Source organism: Mytilus galloprovincialis, chromosome 2 (assembly GCF_965363235.1).
Source record: "Mytilus galloprovincialis chromosome 2, xbMytGall1.hap1.1, whole genome shotgun sequence".
Lineage (NCBI taxonomy): Eukaryota > Metazoa > Mollusca > Bivalvia > Mytilida > Mytilidae > Mytilus > Mytilus galloprovincialis.
The window spans coordinates 9520079-9545445 of NC_134839.1; the positions used below are offsets into that span (position 1 = coordinate 9520079).

The 25367-nt window shown below is 33.1% G+C and overlaps 2 protein-coding genes across 3 annotated transcripts in view; both read right to left on the reverse strand.

Moving 5' to 3' along the window:
• Positions 1–1173: 1173 nt before the first annotated feature.
• Positions 1174–8930, reverse strand: LOC143062840 (stomatin-like). The gene is made up of 8 exons (XM_076234648.1): positions 8629–8930; positions 7869–7984; positions 6030–6102; positions 5130–5212; positions 4444–4647; positions 3657–3712; positions 2350–2428; positions 1174–1778 (listed from the first exon to the last, which is right to left on the reverse strand). Exons 1-8 carry the CDS (start codon positions 8642–8644, stop codon positions 1332–1334), a joined length of 1074 nt encoding a protein of 357 aa, XP_076090763.1. The 5' UTR covers positions 8645–8930; the 3' UTR covers positions 1174–1331.
• Positions 8931–12563: 3633 nt separating this feature from the next.
• LOC143062843 (band 7 protein AAEL010189-like) overlaps positions 12564–25367 on the reverse strand; it is a 38361-nt gene continuing 25557 nt past the window's right edge. For both annotated transcript variants that reach the window (XM_076234653.1, XM_076234654.1), the window contains exons 4-9: positions 24157–24229; positions 23346–23428; positions 22761–22964; positions 18347–18402; positions 14992–15070; positions 12564–14594 (exon numbers count right to left, since the gene is read on the reverse strand). In XM_076234653.1, the coding sequence (XP_076090768.1) occupies positions 14406–14594; positions 14992–15070; positions 18347–18402; positions 22761–22964; positions 23346–23428; positions 24157–24229 (684 nt within the window). In that variant the 3' untranslated portion in view covers positions 12564–14405. The remainder of the gene's footprint in view (positions 14595–14991; positions 15071–18346; positions 18403–22760; positions 22965–23345; positions 23429–24156; positions 24230–25367) is intronic.

The following is a 25367-nucleotide window of genomic DNA, read 5'->3' on the forward strand; positions in this document are numbered from 1 at the left end:
TTAGTATTTAAAAAAAAAATGCGATTTCTCTCAGTTTGTTTGGTTAATTACTTTCTTTACATTCAGTCTAGACACCTGTCTATTCTAGAGACCATCACTTTCGTTGTACACACTGATCTATTGTGGAGACCATCACTTTCGGCGAACAAAAGTAAAATGACAAAAATACTGAACTCTGAGAAAAATTTACAACGGAAAATCCCTAATCAAATGTCAAAATCAAGAGCTCAAACACATCAAACGAATGGATAACAACTGTCATATTCCTGTATTCCTACAGCCATTTTCTTTTGTAAGATTAAACCTGGTTTTATAGCTACCTAAACCTCTGAGTTGTATGATAGTCGCATAAAATTCCATTATAATGACTACAATTTGTGAACAAAACAAACAGACATGTGTCTCAATTGATACTTTTTTCTAGAGCTAGCTCAAAGTACGTCGATTTCGTTAAACGAGGAATACTACTTTCTCAAAAGTTGCTGACAGGGCTAAGAATCAATCAAATTAAGGTCATCACTCAAGAAATTTTACGATCGCCATCATGAGCTGATTGGCCATTATAACAAAAATGTGTCCGAAATCATATCTGATATTCTTCCTCAGTCCTAATAACCTTCCATCATTACCGAACTGAACAAAGAAATAACACGACGTGTGCCGTATACGGTGCAGGAAATGCTTAATCTTCCGGAGCACATGATTTCACTCCCGGTTTTAGTGGAGTTCGTGTTGTTTCTTATTTATTATTTATAACTGTTGATGTAAATGTCCCTTGGTTTTGTGAGTCTTTGTTTACTCCTTGGTTTTGATTGTTATTGTCTTATAGGTAAAAATGTCAAAAATAAGGGTACAGCAGTCAACATTGTGTAATTATCTTTAAAATAACTATAAAAACAAGCAAATATTCAAAAGAACTACATCATCTATGTGGCTGAAAACATTCATCTACAACATCTTATAACTAGGTGTCTGCTCTATAGTAGCTTAATAATATCAATAAATCCAGATGGATTGCTGCAAATTTGTTGTCCATTTGAGCCATTAAAAAGTCTATCCTATATATTCAGCGTTCTTTAATTCTAAGGTAAAATGTTTTTAATTATTAGAATTCGTCTTAGAATTCAACAAAAAACTAATTTTCACCTAACAGACAGTATGACATGAAAAAAATCAACAAAATAAAAACTTTATTTGAATATACTGATAATATCAAGAAAATAGCGTAGCAGGCAAAGTCATTTATAAGAAACTGTTAAGATAACAAGTACAGACGCCATACATCAAGACCTCTGACCGAAAATAGTTCATTGGTTATATGTATATAATATTTACAATGTTGTCACTTCTGTATGGATAGATACAACTTCTAAATTGTCAGATAAGACGTCGGCATTGTTAGATGCGATTTCGATATTGACAGGAACGCCTTCAGTACTGGGAGGTACGACCTCGGTATTGTCAAATGCGACCCGGAAATTTTCAAATGCTTGTTTTTGTACAGGAACGTCTTCGGTATTGTCAAATGCGACCCCGGTATTGTCAAATGCTTGATTTTGTACTGGAAGTGGTGTATGCTTTATCTGGTGAGCCACTTTGTCAAGTGAGAACATTGTTTCCATAGGTAATGGGAATATAATGGTAGATTCCCGTTCTGCAGCTACAGTGCCGAGGGTCTGCATATATCTGAGTTGCATTGCAGTCGGTGATTGCATCATAATCTCGGCTGCGTCTTTTAAAGCCACTGATGCTCTTTGTTCGCCTTGAGCTGCTATAACCTGCACAAAACACATTGGAAATATTTAGTCAAACAAGACTGGTATATTTATTTATTTGCATTGTAATTTATCGAATATCTAGGCTTGTGTTGGTATAGTTGGAACACGAATTCTAAAGTTCAACTAAACAGCAATTGCGTACAATGTTTTTACGCAGAATTTTCAAAGACAACAGAATAAATAAAACCAAGGTAGACAAGAAAATCTATATCTGCTAAATTAAATAATCGTATTTGAATCTTTACATCAGTTCGTTTTTGTAAAATACCAATAAACAGTTAAGATCAGTGAATAGGATTGTCTCAATATCCATCAGGTATTAACTGCTGCATTTTTAAACATAACAAACAAAAAGAAAAGTTAAAAGTGCCACAGTGTGTTATTTAGTTTTACCAACTACATGATAAAATGGGGGGGGGGGGGGGGGGGAGAGAAGAAACGGGTCAAAGTTTTTTGACTGCATATCGAAACGAAAAACAAACGTGACACGTGTTACTTGATTGATTGATTGTTGTTTATTAAAGTCCAGTGCCAAATAATTCATGTGAGTTCATGTATATGGGTTACTTACTTTAGCAAGTGCTTCTCTTGACGCTTCAGCTTCAGCAGCCATTGCTCGTTGTAGCTGTATCGGTAGTCTAACATCTTTTCTGAATGAAATAAAAAAAAATCGGTTATCAAAGAAATAAAGAAAGGTTGTTGCTACTTTATTCAAAATGATTGCATTATTTCATCGACATTTAATTATGTAAAGAAAAAAGTGTTCTGGTAATAAATATTTTTTGTGGTGCATTCTGTGTGATATCTCTTGTGGTCGTAGGTTCGAAACCCAGCCGGGTCATACCAAAGACTTAGAAAATGGTATTTTTGTTTCATTTGGTTGTATGAGCAAAGCGTGGTCGGCCCAACGTGTCGGTCTATAGGAAGCATATTTTGTATTCATATCATTTTTATAAAAAACGACAATTTAGACAAAGGGTCATCTGAAAGCATTAATCTTCCACAACCGAGGTTTGTATCATCCAACAGCCATTTTAATTGTCAGTTTGACTGTTATCTCTACACCTTTAAATATAAAAAAGAAGATGTGGTATCATTGCCAATGAGACAACTCTCCACAAGAGACCAAAATGACACAGACATTAACAACTATAGGTCACCGTACGGCCTTCAACAATGAGCAAAGCCCATACTGCATAGTCAGCTATAAAAGACCCCGATAAGACAATGTAAAACAATTCAAACGAGAAAACTAACGACCTTATTTATATAAAAAAATGAACGAAAAACAAATATGCAACACATAATCAAACGACAACCATTGAATTACAGGCTCCTGACTTGGGACAGGCACATATAAAAATCAGTTGAAAAAGGCTTAACTCATCAGATGGACAAACATACAAGTGGACGTGGCCGGGTACTTATACATCCCGACACAAAAACAGATCTGAGAGTACTCGCAGTTATCTGACAGCTAGCTCTAAGCCATTAACAACTAATAAAAAATCATGCATCTAAGACTAAACTATCAATCCGTACACATCCAACATCCAATGGATTTAGTGTAAAGACGTCATAAACAGCCAGAGAAAAACATGACAAAAGTCAATCCATTTTCTTTCTTTTTCTTTTTCAAAACTGATTTATCAATAAAAAAAATTACTATGTTTAGCTAGATATCGTCCGCAGCATAATTTGGAAAGGGAGAAATCCTCGATTTCAAAATTAGAACACCTAGCACCACTGAGCTAACAGGATCATATTGGGACTATTGATCGGCTTTAAGCGATGAGAAAATTACATTGCAATTCATGCAAAAGGAACCTATAGCCATTTGGCCTTCAGCTTTGAGACAATAACATCTGAATTACTTACATTTCAACTCTTTCAATTTGTACACCCCAAGGATCTGTAGATTCGTCTAATATTTGCTATAAAAGAAATTGTTAAAAAATTATGCATTTATATAAGCAGGTCTTTTATGGAACAAACAAAAGCTTATATTTTCGAATAACAGGAACGATTATACCAGTAACATAACAGTATTATAAGTATATAAAAATCTCCCTAGATATGAAATAATATAATTTGATACTAACCTACAGTTTTATTTTGAGAAACTTTAAAAAGATATAGTTTAATTTCCGCTCCTTCTCCCACCCCCACTCACCCTTATAGATCAAATTGTAGATAATTTTCTGGAATATTTGCTGCTTCTCTACCATGTTAGAGAAAAAAAAACCAAGTTCTTGTGACCTTAGAGTCAATTAATGTGTCCGCGTAAGGTGATATGTCATCCTGTGGACCTTTTGAACTAGCCAGTGAGAAATCCGATAAAGTGTGTTGGTTTAGTATGAACCAGGTCAATAATTATATAATTTCGATATTACTTTGCTCTTGTCCTGATATGCATGTAATATTTGTTATCGGACGTCACACAATCATCTACCATCAATCCCATAAAGTGTTTTGTCATGTGGTACAGTTAAATATATACGAAATGGATTAATAATCGCAAGGAACACCCACTTGTCTTTTAAAACATTACTCATGTTCACAAATATGAAGGTATCTAGGGCGTGCTTTGTTCAGAGAAAAGTGCCTGCATGTGTTTCATGGAAAAGATTATGGGTACACTTTTCAAATATATTACACTCTTTACCTGCATATGGTCGGCGATTGTATCCCGTTCCGATAATAATTCTGCCATGTTTTTTGTACCCAGCACATTCCTAAGAGTTGTTGCTGCCAGTAATGACGTAGAATATCTAGCATTTGCAACGTTACACGTGGCCATGACGGGGTCAAATATCCTGGTAAATATCACAGCGTCAACGGCAACAGTTACCGAGTCCTTTGTCAATATCTAAAATGTAATGATATTATGTCATCAGCTAGATAGAAAGGAAGTGGAATTGATTCTATGTTTGAACTTAAACTCATTTTAAATTGTGAAGTAGTTACAAATTTGAAGTATAATAGATAGTTTGTATTGTCGAGATAGAACAATCTGTGCAACGAGCAGAAGCTTCAGTCAATTGAATTCGTCGATTGATTTGTAAAAAATAACCTTCTAAAGACGTTCACAAGGAAGCTATTAAACCAAGACTTCCAAATGGTGAGGTTGAAATGATCCCTTCGTAAATTTTACGGACGCCATCACGAGTTGGTTGACCGTTATGGAATAACCGTTTCACAAATGATATATATATTACTGTTATGAAATATTTAGAGCTGCCTGTATTCAAATTTATCAAACCACCATAATTGTGATTCTTTTTAAATAGTTTGATCAGTATTGTAAATGAATACAATTTAGCCCCATCCCTCCTAAGCTTGAGAACGTACCTCTTGCGGGGGAATATTCACGGACACCGTTCTTAAATCTATCTTTACGAATTCGTCGATACAAGGGAAGACGATGAATAATCCTGTAAAGAAACATGAATATTTAACTTATTATTAAACGTGTAATATGTTTCAATATATTTGCACTTTATCTTTGAAAACCCGGACCATAACAGAAAAATGTAGAAGAACACGCAAAGGAAGGGGGGGGGGGGAATAAATATAAATAAAAAAGAAGAATTAAGAGAAAATTTTAAACACTATAAACATTGGGGTCCTTTATAGCTTGCTTTTCCCCCCAAAAAAGAACAAAGCGGAAGCAAGTATAGCTACAATATTGTAAGATTGTATGAATGAGAGCAAAAACAAATCCAACATTATTTCAGGGATAACATCACAAAACATTAAAGAAATTTAATATAGGAAATCAAAAGCACAAAAGAAGGATTATCGTGCCATGTACTCGAAAATATATCTTATAAATTTTTCTAATAGCACAGCACTGACTGCAGTCACATGGTACACTTAGGGACTGATAGACCACCAACTGCTTACACGATTTGACCTTAAAAAAATATTGTATGATTCCGTTCTCACAGCTGTCGACACGTGTTTCTGGAAAATTAAACCATCAATCAAGAATATCAAAAGTGCCTTCAAGAAAGAAAGGACCTGCTCAAGGTCAAAATTGTCTGCCAGAATTTAACAAACTTAGTTTTTTCTTTCTTATAACCTTCAGCATACAGGCTCAAAACTGAAATGGACAAAGCTTAAAAATTTTAAAAAACGTAAACACAAAAAATCATTGTTTCAAATTTTTTTTAATCAATGAAATTGAAACCGACAGGAAAATAAGTAAGATATAAGAAAACAATGTTATAATGCTAATGCATAGTTTACCTGGTCCTCTAGCACCGCCAGTAATAACCCGCCCAAGTCTGAATATAACAACACGTTCATATTCCTGTACAATCTACAATGAAAATCATTAGGCATGTATTAGTATTTGTTTTGGATGTTCGTTTATGGTTACAGTATGTTGGATTGATGTCTTCTTAACGTTTTTTTTTATTTAATTGATGATTGGGCATAAACACAGTATAAGACGCAATTAATCAAAATATAATACTCTCGTAAAACAAAGGTTGGTCAAATGTTACATTGTTAAGAGTACCTGAAATATGAGTAACTAAGAATGATTAAAATTATCTTAAATGCAAGATGCCCTTACAATCTAATGCAATTTGCATCACACTTGCACGGATACCAATTAAAGAAAACAATTTTCACATGTTACATGTAATAACAAATGTTCACTGACATACGAATTCATCCAAAAATGATCAACTTGATACTTATGCTTAAAATGGATCAAGAGAAATAACCCAAAATCTCGCATAGATAAAGTGAAAATCGAAAATTATGTCATATAAGAATAAAGATGATCATAGGTGATGCTTATATCCTTTTCCTTTTTTATGGAACATTGTCTATTATTTTACATCTTTGTCTCCTTTTTTTTTATCTATCTCATAAAGAAATGCCTGACTGGGGAATAGAAATATGTTCAGTCTTGATCTTCTCCCGACCGGCAGTAAACTCAAAGTGGGCCTGTTTGGGATTTAAGGATATACAAGTACACAGCCACGCTCTCTACGTATATTACCCTTGCAACAACTCTTTGAGGGTTTTGTAGGTGAATTGTTACAAGGCTAAACTGTCCCTATCAAATATATTCTCATTTTCCAGTGGCAATTCAATTTTCTCCGATATTCATCCTGGACGGTGGCCACTGTTACATGACCTCCCTATTGTATATATTGTCAATTTGTTCTCGTCCTCAACATGCATTTACCATTTGTCACTGGACGATAAACAACCAACAATCAAACAAACAAAGTAAAAGCATTAAACACACACAAAAAAAAAAACAACGAAAAGAACACAAATCACACAAATATTTTAGAATTCAATTATTTAACCCTTAAAGACACTATTATCATCGATATATACCATTTCCCCCGTAATATAATGCTTACAATAGCTTTTCAGATACTCGAATTATATTTATAGATACACAAGAAGTCTTACTCAACTCCTTACTTTTCTAACTTCTTACCTTAAGTAAAAGCCAATAAAGGAGTCAAGAGATGAGTGGATTGCTTTTTAGTGGCAAACCAAAAGCAAACGTCAAGACGTGAAGATGTTATGACACGACAGGTGCCACATGTGGAGCAGGATCTGCTTATCCTTCTGGAGCACCTGAGATCACCCCCAGTTTTTGGTGGGGTTCGTGTTGCTTATTCTTTAGTTTTATATGTTGTGTCATGTGTACTGTTGTTTGTCTGTTTGTCTTTTTCATTTTTAGCCATGGCGTTGTCAGTTTATTTTCGATTTATGAGTTTAACTCTTCCTCTGGTATCTTTCTTCACTCTTTTATGGTATCCTGAATATTAACCCTGCTTGTACCTGACCGATACTTAATGTACCCAAGGTAACAGTCCACAAACAGACAGGTCATTCTACCCATACACATTTTCTTACTTCGGACTAACCAATCTACTCTTACTCTTAAATACTGCATTATGATTAGAGCTGAAGCATCAATTTCAAATTTTTTGTTTCAATCGCCAGGAGATCAAACACACGACCTTCCAATTAAAATGATAAGCAAAATACTGTAGATTTTAAAAGAAGAACAACATCAGGGTAATATGTTAAAAAAACAGACTAGCTTACCTTTATTATGTAACATAAGGAGAATGGAAACGTAAAAATGATGAGAATTGTTGACAAAACAATGCAACAGTTTCCACAAAAACCTAGACTGTTGTCCTCTGAATTGACATTTCTTTCTGAAAAAAAAAAGTGAATCAATAACGTAAACAAATAACTAAATAACCATGTCCTCTTACTTTTGAAATCTTTTAAAATGACATTTATCCAAAACATGAGATATGTGGACATCGTCATTTGGACAGAAGAATGCTGCTATTACCATATCAATTCAGAATTACATAAAACTTGTAATTGTCAAGAGTTTCAAGCAATCGAGAAAAAAAATGGTAAATTTTTATAATGAAAATTTAAATCATTTTTCAAATACATCGCAGGTTTGCGTGATTTAGGCGGAAAAGCATAAATATGCTGTAATACTGTAAGATATTAGGTTTGAGTTCAATTATGCTCACAAGAAAACAATGTAGCCACACCCTAGCACCCTTAACCACCCCTAGACCACGACATTGCATAATCAATAAACAGACATGTCCTCTTACTGGTGTTTAGGTTTTTCTCTTATGAACCTTTTATGTTTTTTATGAGTGATATGTCGTGGTTTTTCTGAGTCTGACTTGCATTATTGTATGTATGCCCATTTACGCAACATTTATTTATCTATAAAGAAACATGTCCCCATTGTTTACATTATTTTTAAATTAATTGATCCTACTTGTAGACATTGTTATAACAAAATATTCAATGACATAATTTTACTTACGGAATTCTTGTTTCATTTTGTAATCCTTAATAAAAATAACAAATCATATAATATCCATTTGTTTTTATGCTGTTAGGGAAAGTCAGGTGCCTCCGCCATTTTATTTTACCTAGTCTATTATTTATATCAATATAAAGGGTAGGTGTTTATTGTGAAATCGTTATCTTCTTGGTATCAGTAACATAAGTATCTGTCAGTCAAACGAATCTTACATATTATTCACAATTTTTTTGAAACAAAAAATAATTGTATACATGATCGTTAAATGCTTATAAATTTCCGTTTATAACCGTCGATACCCTCATACACCTGAATTAGTGATCATTGATCGTATTGATCTCATATTGATATACAAGTTCAGGTAACGGTATGCAAATCTTGATAATATAAATAGATTTAAATGTTTATTATTGGGTCACGGAATAACTATGATTTTGGTTTGCTATTGATAAAGCTGTTTTAAAACCATTTTAGATTATCAATAACTTTATTTGAATATAATTTCGAATCAACGTATGCTCAATTTTTAGTTTACTGCAATGTTCTACTGACTAAATTTTGTCATATTGTGTTTGTCTCCCCTTTTGCATCTTGAGATTTAATTGCCCAAAATACAACTGAACGAAGTAATGCATTTTTTTCATGATTCTATTTAAAAAAAAACATCCGGTCGAGGGGGCGTAAAAAAGGTAAAATTACACTGCATAAATTGTATGCGTCCGAAGTGCTTTTCTTGATAGCCTGTTACTATTGAACCTTAAGTTTGCTAATGTGAAGCTTGAAGTGAGCCAACAATATTTTGAACATTTTGAAAACTTGTGCCAGAATATTTATTTTCATGTGTAATAAGGCAAGATTGTTTAATTCTGACTAAATGGGAGAAGGGAGTAAGAATATTTACCAAAAAGCAAAATCACAAAAATACTGAACTATAAGGAAAATTCAAAACGAAAGGCCAAAGGTCAAACACATCAATGGTTAACCAATGTCGTATTCCTGACCTGGCACAGGCATTTATCCTATTTAGAAAATAGTGGATTTAACCAAATGTAAGCCTATAGGTGTAATTATGATAATATATTCCTTCCATTAGAAAACTATATCTTATTTTGTTTTACCAATGTGTTTGTTTTGTTGGAATTTCGAGTCACAAAGAAAAACACCATTCAAGACCAATGATGTATTATTTTCTAACAGTTTTCAAATTTGTGTAAAGATAAATTGAGTCGGATCGAGACGACAAAAATTAAAAAATTGTGTGGTTTCAATTTTTCGTATTTTGTTGTACTTAATATACAATTTTGTATGTGATATTCGTTGGACAAAGCGTCATAACTCTAATTGAACAAACTGTATGTCTGTGTCTCTTCATTTATTTATAAGGTATCCAATACAAAACAACACTTTTTAAAAATGTAATGCCTTTATGAGATTTGTATTTTTATGTAAATGACAAAAAAGACACATTTAGAATAGTCGTACTTGATATTTGTGATGCAGAATACTCTTTATTAACACTATATTTCTATTTCTAAATTTTAAAATTAAGTTGGAATGACTATACAATAATACGTAAGAAAAAGATTATCGGCTCTATTAGGTATATAATATCGGACATACCTGATACATAATACACCCAAAGTAGTAATCAAGAAATGAAATGCATGATCACTTGATTTTGGAAGATAGACAACTGTCATTTCCTTACATGTATCATAGGTTTATCGCTTGATTTGTAAGTTATAGATAAATTTAGTCTGTTGCTTCCAATTATAGCGTTTTTCCACTAATAAGTAGACAGAAATACAAATCAGAATCCAACAGAACATCAATCCCCACCAGGAATTGGATTTAACTTTGATAAAGATTTTAACATTTGCAATCTGAGCAATCCTCTTCCTATGAAAATCGTACGAGTGTATTTGCAAAATAGGTTCTCACCAGCTCGCCCGACCGACAAAGGCCTTCTGATTCCCGTTACCATTATCGCAATTGTATATACTGTAAACCAACTTATTTTCGCGGATACTTTATTTCGCGTTTATCTCCAGCTAGTCTACTTCACGGCGATTTAATTTCGCGATTTTCTAGTTAACTTGATATAGTTAAATAAGGAAAGATCCACGTTATACATATTCGCGACGATTTAATTTCGCGTTATTTTTCTACCCGCGAAAGTCGCGAAAATTAATCGCTCGCGAAATTAAGTTGGTTTACAGTGTATAAAAAAAACACTGTATCAACTGCCAGTTAAATTAGTTGACAGTATAAAAAAACAACTTACTTATACCTGAACAACATATCTGAGTTGTGTGCTGTTGATTATATTGTAGATTTGCTTAACCGCAATTTGATAGGAAACTTATTTTGCATTAGTCTTCTTGCGAACAACGGTATGTGATTATGCCTTCTATTTGGTCTAATAAGCCTGCACTATAACTCTTTACATGTAAATACATACTTATAAACAGAAGTAAGAAAGGACTTCTGGCGTACTGTGGCAAGGTGAATTCAACCACCGTTGAGATCCCGATGATTCATAAAATTCAAAGACTGTTATTTCAAATAGAAAACCTAAATGTGTATGTTTGTTTGAAATTTTTTTTGTCAGTTGTGTTGTATGCTTGGCTGCTGGAACCTAATTATATTGTCACAGTAACATATATGTGTGTTTAGGGAACTCTTCGAATGTTGTCTATATAACATAACTTTTAACATTTGTCATAGGTTGGATTTATAGCAAGCTGTATAACCAGATTCAACCCACCGTTTTCTTCTTCCAGAAATATGGTAGATGTATTTTGCTTGTTCCGTTGATTGATAGCGGTTTTTTTTCTTTTTTACGTTTTTATATGACTCTTCCTTTTTGAATTTGCTTTTAGTTTTTTTTATCCTTAATTCTAGTAGACAGCTATTTATCATTGAATACACTTTTATAAGAATGGTTAAACTTTTCTCGTTCACAATAGGCCAATCAGAGATACTTTCTATAAACGTCAAGTAAGCAACAATCCATCTTTCAATTAATAAATCTTAAATACATGCTTGTACCAAGACCTAGTTGATAAATATTCCGTATCATTTCACAAATTATACACGAAGATCTTGAAGTATAGATTCTCTTATACATCCCGTCATTGTGTAATTGTTCAATAATAATTTTTGTTTTCTTGACTTTCATTTTCGCTTATGAGCTTTGACCATATGGCTTTTTGTGTTTCTTTGATACATATGATGTGGCTCTATGCTTGCACATCCCGTCATTGTGTTATTGTGCTCCTGTAAATTTGTATTCTTGTCTTTCATTTTAGCTGATGTGTTTTGTAAGTGTGCCTTTTTGTGCTTCTTTGTTCCAAGTCAGGAATATGACAAGTGTTATACATTCGTTTGGTGTGTTTGGGCTTTTGATTTTGCTATTTAATTAGGGACTTTCCGTTTTAAATTTTCCTCGGAGTTTAGTATTTTTCTGAATTCCCTTTATATATATATATTATAGAGGCAACAGTAGTAATTAGCCGATGTTTCATTCCTTCGTTTGGCAAATACAAACGCATGATCGACAATGAGAATCATGACATTTACAATGTCATATAAAAAATATGACTTGTTTTCTGCTATGTTTTTTTTCCTACACTAAAATACATTTAGGCTAAACGTTATGATTTAACTTATCAATATAGCATGTGGTAGCTCCACATTTGTTTATCAAAAAGTCTAATTTAGTAATTAAGACTTTATTCCAAAACATAATGGACAAAATCTTATCGTTGTCATGTGCCGTGATGTATGCAATTCGAGCTTCAGATTCATTTTCTATTTTGTATCACAAAAAACACCAATGATTAAAAGGCTGTGTTTGTTTCAGAATGAATCCAATCTGGTTTAATTCAGTTTGAATAAATTCAACTGCAAAATTCAATGTAATAAAACTACTATTCAGAGTATGTTTGTTTTTATTATCAAATATTATATCAGCAATTCAAAATACAAAATCTTGTGATGATGTTTTCCTAAATAAAATCTATTCAGACTATTGTTAGATTTCAGATTGAAGCAATAGTTTTCAATTCATGGAAGACCACACATATTTCTTAAATACTGATAAAGATAAAATGTTTCACTATAACAACTGAAATAAAGACTAAATTAAACGAGGACAAAGGGTTTTACACTATAATTAAGTTTTATGGTTTTTTCAATGAAAGATTTGTATCTTTTCAACCAAAACGTCGGAAATATAAATCATAGAGAACAAAAAATCAATTTACAGATCTTAGAAACTCTACAAGGAGCACATATAATGAGGAGGGCATATTCTCCAGCAACTGTTCATATTATATAACTACGTTAAATTTAGAATTAGATAATTCATTAGTTTTTGATTGGATTCGATTTAGATATTTTTTACTGAGCCTTCTGCACATATGTCTATGACATTTATAAAAGACATTTATATGACACCATAAAACAGCTGTACAGTAAGCTCAACATATTATTTGCATTGAAATATACAAAATAAAATTACTAACAACATTATAATTAACTAATTCTAAGTACAATTAAGTATGTATAAAAGAGTTGAAACGCAAATTATTTGTATATTTGGTAAACTTAAGACAAAACATTTTCTTACATTTATTTCTTGACCAATGGATCAGTTTTATTTTTTAATTGACTTAAAATATAGGCTCTCAAAATGTTAATCACACTAATTAAACATTTTAAAACAATATTTAATCAAAATAATTGATAAAAACCATATCTACCGCAGAAATGATTATAGGTTCATTTGGAACCGACTAATTATCCAACATTAGCTATGTCGACCCCGAGAAGTGAATACAAAAGTAAGTATGAGGTAGAAGAGACTGTCGAGTATATTTTCAAAAATGAGTTAGCACAATAACGGCTCAATGTTACATGATACATGTGTACAAATACAACACAGTTAACGTCAGATAAACACAGTCGTTGAAAAAAATTCGTTCTTTAATATGAGGTTGGGATTAAAATATGAGGGGTAAGTGCGTGGGTCTATTTTTTGTTTCGGTATTACCATTTCAACATACAATAGTATATGTCTAACAAATATTTGTTTATTTTTTTATTTAAGGCCGAACATATATCAATATCATCATAATAAATCCTGGCCGAATATACATTGTCAAAAAGAAACATAAACAAGAATGTGTCCAAAGTACACGGATGCCCCACTCGCACTATCATTTTCCATGTTCAACGGACCGTGAAATTGGGTAAAAAAAATCTAATTTGGCATTATAATTAGACAGATCATACCATAGGTAACATGTGTACTAAGTTACAAGTTGATTGGACTTTAACTTCATCAAAAACTACCTTGACCAAAAACTTTAACCTGAAACTCGCACTTTCTTTTTCTATGTTCAGTGTACATGTACCATGAAATTGGGGTCAAAAGTCTAATTTGAAAGATCATATCATAAGCAACATGTGTACTAAATTTCAAGTTGATTGAACTTCATCAAAAACTACCTTGACTAAAAACTTTAACCTGATGCGGGACAGACAGTCGGACGCACAGACCAGAAAACATAATGCCCTCAACTATCGTAGGTGGGGCATAAAAAGAAAAACAAAATTTATAAAAACTAATTTGTTGTTTTGTCAAATAATTTTCAACGTTTCACAAATGTCAATCCTGATAGTAAAATAAATAGAACAATGATAACAGCAGTACGTTATATGATACACCAGGTCCAATATACAAATCCCGCTAGATTTTGTGATTTCTTTTGTTACTTTTTCACCATTGATGAAAGAAGATCAATCGGCAGTGGGAATATAATGGTAGAATTTTTCTCAGCGGCTATGGAATTCAGTGTCTGTAAGTATCGCAGTTGTATTGCCGCGGGAGATTCCATCATAATGTCGGCTGCTTCCTTTAAAGCACGTGACGCCTTCTGCTCACCTTCTGCTGCTAAGACCTAATAAAAAAAGAAGATTATTTCGTTACGAAAAATAAAAATACATACATCTACTGCTACATATAACTTAATGTTTTGGAAATACAATGTACATATACCAAAAGTGATTTATAATGAAAAAGAGATGCGAGGTCTATGAGACAATGTATCAACAAATACATGCTAACAAAACTGCATATAAAGAGGTTTAAAAAAGAGAAGAAAAGTGTATGACTGCATGTCGTGAAAAGAACGATTGATTTTGGAATTTCTAGGAAAAAACGAGACCAAAAAAATTGAGAGCCACATCTTTAAACCGTTTCAGAGCTCACACATTAAAGAGGACTAAATGTGATGTGTTTACTAACAAGATTTAGACACGGATACATAAAAATTGAATTTAGAAAACCAATGTTACCTTAGCTCGTGCTTCTCTTGATGCCTCTGCTTCTGCCGCCATTGCTCTTTGTAACTGTTGTGGCAGACGGACATCTTTACTGTGAATGAAATTTGAGAATAAATAAAAATCTTAAAAAACAGGATTTGATGGATTATGAGAACTTTTCTATGTTTAATGAAAGAACAAACTGTTCAGATCCGTCACATATTAAATAGATGATTAAGATCCTTTATGTATTTAACTAGATAATTCGGACAACTGTCATGTTTTAATTTGATGTTTAATGGAACCGTGATGTGTTAATTTTGATGGTAAAGAGAACCCTCATATGTAAACCTTATTGTAAAGAAGTTATAACACTGTCCTACGTTTGTTTGATTGTTTAAGAGAGAGCTGGTTTGTGTGTTTGACTGTTTACGTATAAACGTTATATGTTTATTTTTCATATGGGCTAGGATTTTTGTAATTTTCAAAGTACTCTCAGGAATTAATTGTACGTGTACACAGCAGTTATTCTGTACATTGAGGCTTTCTCTAAACTAACGGGATGCAAACACAACCAAAAGTGATGATAAATCTCAATCTGTTATCTTGTTTGTCAGTATTTAATAAAGTTAAGTTAAGTCAAGGGTAAGGTTAGTGGCAGTAGTAGTTAAACTGGTGATATTTTTTTTGTGTTTAAATATCACCTATGTTTGGCAAATAAAGTCAACAGAAGTATACCGGTGTTCAAAAGTCATAAATCGATAGAGAGAAAATAAATCCGGGTTACAAACTCGAGAGAAACACATCATTTATAAAAGGAAAACAAATGAACATCAGGAACACCAGGAACATTCCAAGTGCAACAAAAACAAACGCCAACATACATAGAAACGAGCTATTAGACAACGTATTTGGCAAATGATATTAATTATCAAAAATCTATAATTATCCAAAATTCATTTTCTTTTAGATATACATGTGATCTTATCATTGTTCAATAAAGACCGGATATATTTTTTCATGTTGTAAATTTCATCCTACATGTATAATCTGATAAACGATAGAGAACAATGAAAGAGGGGTGACACAAGGGTGATAAATTTCCCTAAATCACGCTTTTTGTACCCCCCCCCCCCCCACACACACACACACACTTTTCCCCCTTCTTTATCATCTTTTTTCAAGATCAAACTTTATTACTCCCTTTAACCTAAACGAATCTTTAGTTCCTACAGGGGGGGACACGATTTTGGGATGCGGGATGCACATCCAATAATTGTGTTAACCCCCATTTGAGAACTAAAGATCCGTTTAAAACTGACACAGAGGTGTACCAATTCGGATTGCATTTTGTCTCGAAAATCGGATAAATTCGGTTGAATGGTTTTAAGTAAACATATTCCTAGCCTTTTTTTTATCAATGTAGGTTCACATAAACACAATTTAAATAAGACATAACGAGCTTTTGACTGACATACATATACAAATGTTTACATTAAGGTTAGGCTTGCAAGCGTGCATAAAACATTAAATTATCTCATGTATACAGCATATAGAAATCCTTCTAATGCTACAATTATTTGTTATGCTAAAAAACTATATCACATGAAAATATATAGTAATCATACTCCAACCAGGATAATATGTGTAGATTTTACTGATATCTAGTACGATGAAGATCTGACGTTGATTTGATACGATCTGATGATTGCTATGTTTATACACAGAGACACCATATTAATCAAACTAGCTTGTCGATAAGTTAACGCATTTTAAGTTCAAGCAAAACATATTTAGAACTAATCGATGATGGAATTAGGAAACACGGTCACCGATGAACAGCTTACTGAACGGGCTTCTTCTGTTTGACTGTTATAGCACGAATGCTCAATTTAGCTGCTATTCAATCATTTATTTTCTAAAGTTCTTATTTAAACAAAATGCCAAATAGAATTGTATTTTTCAAATAAACTCATCATAGATACCAGGACTAAATTTAATGTATATGCCAGACGCGTTTCGCCTACAAAAAGACTTATCAGTGACGCTCGAAATCCAAAAAAGTTAAAAAGGCCAAATAAAGTACGAAGTTGAAGAACATTGAGGACCAAAATTCCTAAACGTGTTGCCAAATACAGCTAAGGTTATCTATGCCTGAGGTAGAAAAGCCTTAGTATTTCAAAAAAATTCTGCTGGCATAAAAATACGGATTTTTTGTGTTATTAAAATTTGCTGTTACAAAATGTTAGAAATTATTATAAATTAAGGAATGTATCTCCCTCATGCAAAGCTCTGATTCCTTTCACGGATTTGGCTATACTTTTTGGACCTTTTGGATTATAGCTCTTCATCTTTTATATAAGCTTTGGATTTCAAATATTTTGGCCACGAGCATCATTGAAGAGACATGTATTGTCGAAATGCGCATCTGGTGCAGGAAAATTAGTACCGTTAATGTTATTACTACCACTTGGTCGATGCCTCTGCTGATGGACTGTTAGTCCCCGAGGGTATCACCAGCCCAGTAGCCAGTACTGGCATGAAAATACGGATTTTTTGTGTTATTAAAATTTGCTGTTACAAAATGTTAGAAATTATTATAAATTAAGGTATGTATCTCCCTTATGCAAAGCTCTGATTCCTTTCTCGGATTTGGCTATACTTTTTGGACCTTTTGGATTATAGCTCTTCATCTTTTATATAAGCTTTGGATTTCAAATATTTTGGACACGAGCATCACTGAAAAGACATGTATTGTCGAAATGCGCATCTGGTGCAGGAAAATTTGTCCCGTAATGTTATTGTAAACAGTAAATTTATAAATACATGTATAACAATATCAATGACAATTCATGTCAATGGTAACTTCTTTCTTTAGTCGTATTTCTGATTACTCTTCTGAGAACTTCTTGATTGAGGGTCATATAGATTCACTATACGTGCAGATCTTCATGTAATTAATAAGATTGGTTTGATATTTATAATTAGATTTCTTAATCGCAGCACTTATATTGCTTTGGTAGAAATTTTATCGCGTTTGACCTAAATTCATTAGATTATAGTTTTTGTAATTTAAACTTTTTGAGGGTTATATTCTTAATACATACATTGCTAGAGAACATCTTTATACAATTCCACGCTATTGTTGTCAATATAATGGAATTTGATGCGACTGTCATACAAGTGAGAGGTTTAGCTAGTTATAAAACCAGGTTCGATCCACCATTGTCTACATAAGTAATGCCTGTACCAAGTCAGGACAATGACAGTTGTAATCCATTCGTTTGATGTGTTTGAAGTTTTGATTTTGCCATTTGATTATTTGAATTTTCCACTGAGTTCCATATTTTTGTGATTTTACTTTTAACATGTTCATGTGGCTACTTACATTTCAACTCTTTCTACTTTGATACCCCATGGGTCAGTTGACACATCTAAAATGGTCTGAAAAATACAATCATGTCAATTCAATTTATTTATTTCAAAACAGAATAATGTTACATCGAAATAAGAAAGTATGGTACTTCAGAGTCGCACTGATACGGAAGCCGATAAGGGCCATTCAAAAAAAATATTTTATGTCGTAATTACGACATAGCATGTCGTAATTTCGACATAACATGTCGTTATTACGACATCGCTATGTCGTAATTTCGACATAACATGTCGTAATTTCGACATAACATGTCGTTATAACGACATCGCTATGTCGTAATTTCGACATATCATGTCGTAATAACGACATCACTATGTCGTTAAAACGACATAGCTATGTCGTAATAACGACATCGCTATATATAAAAGAATATGTATTATGATTGCCAAGAGACTAAATGACACAGAAATTAACAACTATGGGTCATCATCATGCCCCCAATAATGAGAAAAGCCCCCGATTAGTCAGCTATAAAAGAGGGAGGAAAGATACCAAAAGGGAGAGTCCCCGAAATGCTGTGTGGCAGACAGTGTTATTAATTAATTATTAGCTCCCTTGGTAAAAATCCAAATTTCATATTTAATGTATTTCATTGTTAAATAATTTACATGAAGCTTAATAAGTATATATTTGTTAATTGCATAGGTTTTGCTATTTGAATTCATTGGTTAAAGATTTTTTATTTATATTGTAAAGTTTAATATTTGCATCGTCGCAAAATCTTTGGTTACCTTCTTTGGATACCTTAAGTGAGAAACTTATATATTTTTAAAATCCCGTCCAAGTTTCAAAGTTACCTGCCTTGGAAGGGATGTACAGCCAGACAAGTTTGAAATAAACAAATAAGACGTGGAACTATATGAGGACTGAAATTGCATGGCAAGCATTCCATCTCCCTTTAAATAAGCGCAAACTACACGGCTTCTTGTAATAAGGGTGAATTGAAGTATTGATAGCTCTATTTCTACTTTCAAACGTTGGGCACGACATTCCTACAACACGACGTTACACTTTAACATGCGGCGTCGTAGAGGGTTTTTGACTTCGTTTAATTTTTGCAAGTTTTATTCGGTTTTTCATATTGTTGGTTGATTCTGGTTCTGTTCGTTTTGTGATGTCAAAAATTACCTCGAGTTGTGGAAATCGATTTAATAATGTTTACTCTTTAAGTTATTTCAACTAAAAATGCAGTACTGTCGCAAGTAATGTAGGAAGGAAAGATGGGACGGAAGTACATGCATACGGTTTTCCATATTTTTGTTTTATCATAGGATGTTTAACTTTCAAGGTGCATATCATCTGTCATTGTAAAATTTCTATATCTTAATTCAACCAATACAAATATATCTGACACTCTGCAAGTAAATCGAACATATTTACCCTTGGTTAAATTTGAATAGAATTGTATTTTCCCTGGCACATAAGTTGTCGAAATGCACCCCTTCAATTACTTGAACCTTGGCTTGAGAATTATTTCCCAAGTCATCTATAGCGTTTAACTTCTGATATACATTCTAAAGTATAGTAATCTACTCCTGGATCGTCCGCGAAAACGGCAAATATAATCCCGGGTTTTCATTAATTCGATGAAACGGTTTTCGTTGCTGTTTGGGATTCGTCTTTCAATTACCTCCATTTCATGCACAAGTTTATATTGACGAAAAGTTCCGGCTTCGCTAGTACAGGAATTATTTTCATCACGACCGTTATAAGTTAACATGAATAGCAGGACAAATCGCGATGTAAAACATTCCGTGAACTGGTATTAAGTCTTTAAATATTGGTGATTGCACCTTACTGAAGTAACGACTTTAAATTATCTATTTCGGAGTACCTCCGCAACATAAATTTCAATTCGCATTTTACATTTAGAGGACTGTCTTGGTGTCTCCAATTTGTCTTTGCAAAAGTTGGACGAAGTTCATGTAATGGGATGTTTTCCCCATTTCCCAATTCTTTTAAATAAATCGTTAAAAGCTATAAACGATTAATAAAAATTGCAAAATTTAACCTGTGGCGAACCTATGTCCCCGGGCGGAGTCTATAGCAACATGCACTATTCTTTTTTTTCGGCAGCAATCATCAACCTCTTTTTCCAAATTTTATAACACGATTTGTTTTAATTATCATGAACATTTAATTGAAACTTTAGGTTCACATGTAACGTCGGAAATTAGCGTCTTTAGGATTTTATCTAACTTTTGTTTTTATTAATTATAAAAAATACGCGTTAACTGCTTTGAAAAATGAAATATCAACTTGGACAAAATGGCTACCGTTTGAAAAACGACTGTGTAGAGAAGATTTTTATTGAATCAGCAATATTTGAACTCACATGAGGCAAATATTTGTACTTTTGTTAGATATTATTATTGTCTTACTCTTTTTATTCATTTTCTGCTGTATCTACTTATAAAATTCACTTTCAGTCGTTGAGTTAATGAAAAACGTCGTTGGACATTTTTCTTATTCCAGCATGATATGCAGTCACCGAGTCAAATGAAATTTGGCAAAATAACGGCTTTAACGGCACAGAGAACCAACACATGTCGTTGTTCCTGCCAAGAATCAAGAAGATCAGAGAATAAGAAATAGGATCACTATACATAAGGGTTAAAACAGTTTTTCATAAATGTAAAGTTGGACATCCGTTTTTTTTCACATAGCCTTCTTATTTTAATCCTCAAATAAACTAGATATTACTTAGTATATGATCAAGAGCTGTAAAAACATAATTTAAAACATATACTGAATTTGTTACAATATTGTTTCGTGTTTTCTAACATTTTTATTTTTATTTTGTTTTGCGGATGAAATTTCGAAGATTCTGTTTTAAATCCTAGGCGTTGTAGGAACATCGTGCCCAACGTTTGAAAGTAGAAAGAGAGCAAGCAATACTTCAATTCAATCTTATTACAAAAAGCCTTGAAGTTTGCACTTATTTGTAGGGAGATGGATATCTTGCCTTGCTAGGAATGAATGTAAGACCTAACATACAAGGTCGGTGTAATTACATGGGATCTATAAAATATATAAATTTCTCACTGAATCTATTCAAAGAAGGTAACCAAAGATTTTGCGACGATGCAAATATTAAACTTTACAATATAAATAAATATCTTTAACCAATGAATTCAAATAGCAAAGTCTATGCAATTAAGCTTCATGCAAATTATTTAACAATGAAATACATTAAATATGAAATTTGGAGTTTTACCAAGGGAGCTAATAATTAATTAATAACACTGTCTGCCACACAGCATTTCGGGGGCTCTCCCTCTGGTATCTTTCCTCCCTCTTTTATAGCTGACTATGTGGGGCTTTTCTAATTATTGGGGGCATTATGATGACCTATAGTTGTTAATTTCTGTGTCATTTAGTCTCTTGGCAATCATAATACATATTCTTTTATATATAGCGATGTCGTTATTACGACATAGCTATGTCGTTTTAACGACAAGTGATGTCGTTATTACGACATGATATGTCGAAATTACGACATAGCGATGTCGTTATAACGACATGTTATGTCGAAATTACGACATAGCGATGTCGTAATAACGACATGTTATGTCGAAATTACGACATGCTATGTCGTAATTACGACATAATATTTTTTTTTTGAATGGCCCTTATCGGCTTCCGTACACTGACACCAAAGCTATTAGTATAAAACTAATGATATTCACTTACAAGTTAACATTATCGCTTCGACACCCTCATGGGTAGTCAGGTATTCCCTCCTGTTATTGAAGTTAATGAAAACATTTTTTTTATTATTGGCACTGGGAAAATACATTTCGGTACATTCAGGAAGAATTGGCAATGTCTCTTCAAGAATAACATACGCCGACTTAAAATGTAGACTATATTGCTAAGTTATAAACTCTAATCTTCTCAACAACTGTTTGTGGTTATTCCAGAAGATTACTACACTTAAAATATAAAAATAATATAATATAATTCATTACTTTAGGAATATCTATCAAAAAGCAGTATTTTAATATTCAGCCCCATTCATCTATTTAGTCAGACGTCAGTCGCTACCTTGATATACCCTATCTTTTGTTAAATTTGTCGGGTAACTTATGACAATAAGCATTTGACGTCTTGAGCCGAACAGTTTTATCATTTTTACACAATTTAATCTACTGTGTGATGGTTCATATTCTGGACGCCAGTCTTTGCTCCTTTGTAATAAATCTACATACCAAAAAACAAATATGAAAGAAGGACACCTACGGGTGCGGGAATTCTCGCTACATTGAAGACCCATTGGTTGCCTTCGTCTGTTGTTTGCTCTATGGTCGGGTGGTTGTCGCTTTGACATATTCACCATTTCCTTTCTCAATTTTAAGTATCAAACCTGCATTTGTTCTGAAATCGTTTCTCTTTCCGATAACAACTCTGACATGTTTTTTGTGCCAAGGACGTTCCTCAAGGTCGTAGCTGCTAACAACTTTGTAGAATACTGTGCATTCTCTACATTACAAACAGACATAGTCGGGTCGAATATTCTACTGTAGACAACAGCATCTACAGCTACGGTCACAGAATCCTTGGTCAAAATCTGTAAAGGGAGAAAATACTGATAAAATGCTGTGAAAGGTGTTATATATAGATATAAGAAGATGTGGTATGAGTGCCAATGAGACCACTGTCCATCCTAGTCAAAATTTGTAAAAGTAAACCATTATAAAAAAAAAACATTCGTTATAATTTTTTTAAATGCAGCTAGTACTTCAAAATCAAAAGAACCGTCTATCATAAGATAATGTTCTACACATCTACAAATCATTGGGACAATAGTTAAAAGATGTTTCAGAAGTAGCCAGTCAGTCCGCCCAGAGCTTGCAATAAAAAGAGAATTTTAAGTCAATGATGTCGAGAGGTATATGTGAATTGGTTCGTGACCCTTGAAAAACATATTTAAGATTGAGAGAAAACTTACCTCCTGTGGAGGAACATCAAAGGCTGTCGTACGTAAATCTACTTTCTTAAACTCGTCAAGGCAGGGGTAAACGAAGAACATTCCTGAAGATATAAAATCAGTTAGCTTTACCAGTACGCTTTATTGCAATTTTCTCTCACCCGACTAAAAGTTTTGTGATAGTGTCACCAATTTTAACTTTTCATGCTTGGACTTTACTTTTAATATTTCAGTTTTCTTTACTCTTAAGTCCAATGGCTTTAATTTCAATGGCTTTGATGAGGAAAGTCTATTTCTAGGATGAAGTTTTACCGCAGCAACAAAAGGACACAAACATTATTGCTTTTAAAATTTAAACAGTACAAGCTCAACGTTGCTTTGTTTAAAGTTGTAATAATACAATTACGCAATTTAAAATAAATATTTGAAAAGAAAGCTATAAAAGATCATAAGAACTCTTTTGGTTTATGCAGTGCTCTTGACTTGATACGCTACAAACATAAAATGTTTTGTAAAAAGGTATTAATGAATTAAATAAAATCAGTATTTCATGATATAATTCAACAAAACATCCGCCATCATTTCAAGCCACATTACTTGTTATCAACACTACGTAGTCTAACTGACTGCTTGTTGACTTTTTCAAATGCATTTATTGCTGCAAACCAGTTAGCCAATTGCAAAATGTCAGTGAATTTTTTACTCAAATTCAATATTCCTCATTTTGGATATGTTTGTTAAAAGTGCATGTGTTACACTATACATATTATTTTTTCTATTTAAGAGCATGAACCATACTTCTAATCACATCATAATAAATATACTGACATACCTGGCCCTTTGGCCCCACCAGATACTACTCGCCCTAGTCTAAATATTACAGCTCGTTCATACTCCTGAACAATCTGTAAATATAGGAAAAGCCCTTACATTCTTGTAAATAATCAATCCATAACATGTAAAACAATGGATACATAACTATCGTCTCATACTCCGGATGCCAGGATAGCCGACATATTGCAATTTCCTTGTCCGTCCTCCGCCTGTTTACATGTCCGTAGGTCTCTCTACATATTTCTCAGCTTTCGTGCTAAGAATGATTTAATATTTAATCTTGAATTATATGATATTTAGGTGTACCATGAAAACAATTTTCCAAACCCAGACCTTGAGGGAATTCACTTCCTTTTGGATGATTCTCTGCATTTTTATTGTACCCTCTGACCAGGAAAACACGTTTTTGTACAATGCATGAGTCTAAAAACATGTGTAATTTACATGACATCGAGTATAAATTATAGGGTTTTGTTGGATCTTTTTTTACTCACTAAATCTTAATATTTCTATAGTTTTAACTATTATTCCACTTCGGTTCTGGCACAATCTTAACGGTGAATAACCTTACACAGAATGGCATTTTTTCAGAACAGATTGTGTGAATGAGAAGCTATTTATTGGGAAAAAGCTGAAACCATCTGTCCGCCTACCGTACAACTCAAAGAAGAATACCAAATGGAAACTCATAACTCGAAAATAAACTCATAACCATGACAAAAAAAAAAACATACTAACAACAGTACGCAAAACAAAAGACACGAACCCCACCAAAAACTCAGGATGATCTCAGGTATCCGGAAGGGTATGCAGATTCTTCCGTACTTGTAGCTCCCTTCATGTTACTCGTGTTAATACGAACCCCGTTGATAAGCCAAATTCGGAAGGTCACATACGGGGAAAAGCGGGAACGGGATTGTCGTTACGACAATAGGAGCATATTCGTTGTCATCTGTGAAACGGATCTTACGGTACGGTCAACCAACTCAAAAATCGGATTCCCGTCATAAAGCTTCTTTAAATAAACTTATTCTAAAAGGTTACCAATTCAACACTGTAATAAGATCATTGAATATTGTTTTTATTGGTATAAATATTGATTTTGTTACCAGTAAATTGAAAGCAAACTAAATATTACTAGTATGTTATATACATATACACATTCATGGATCTACAATCTGTCGATACCTGTAACTGGTATAGCACAAG

Bases quoted from the DNA above. Each gene is read 5' to 3' on its own strand.
- LOC143062840 (XM_076234648.1), bottom strand. The intron at 6,103-7,868 runs GTAAGCTAGTCT...TTTTCATTGTAG, and splicing joins CCTTATGTTACATAATAAAG to ATTGTACAGGAATATGAACG. The intron at 1,779-2,349 runs GTAAGTAACCCA...TGTTTTGTGCAG, and splicing joins CAAGAGAAGCACTTGCTAAA to GTTATAGCAGCTCAAGGCGA.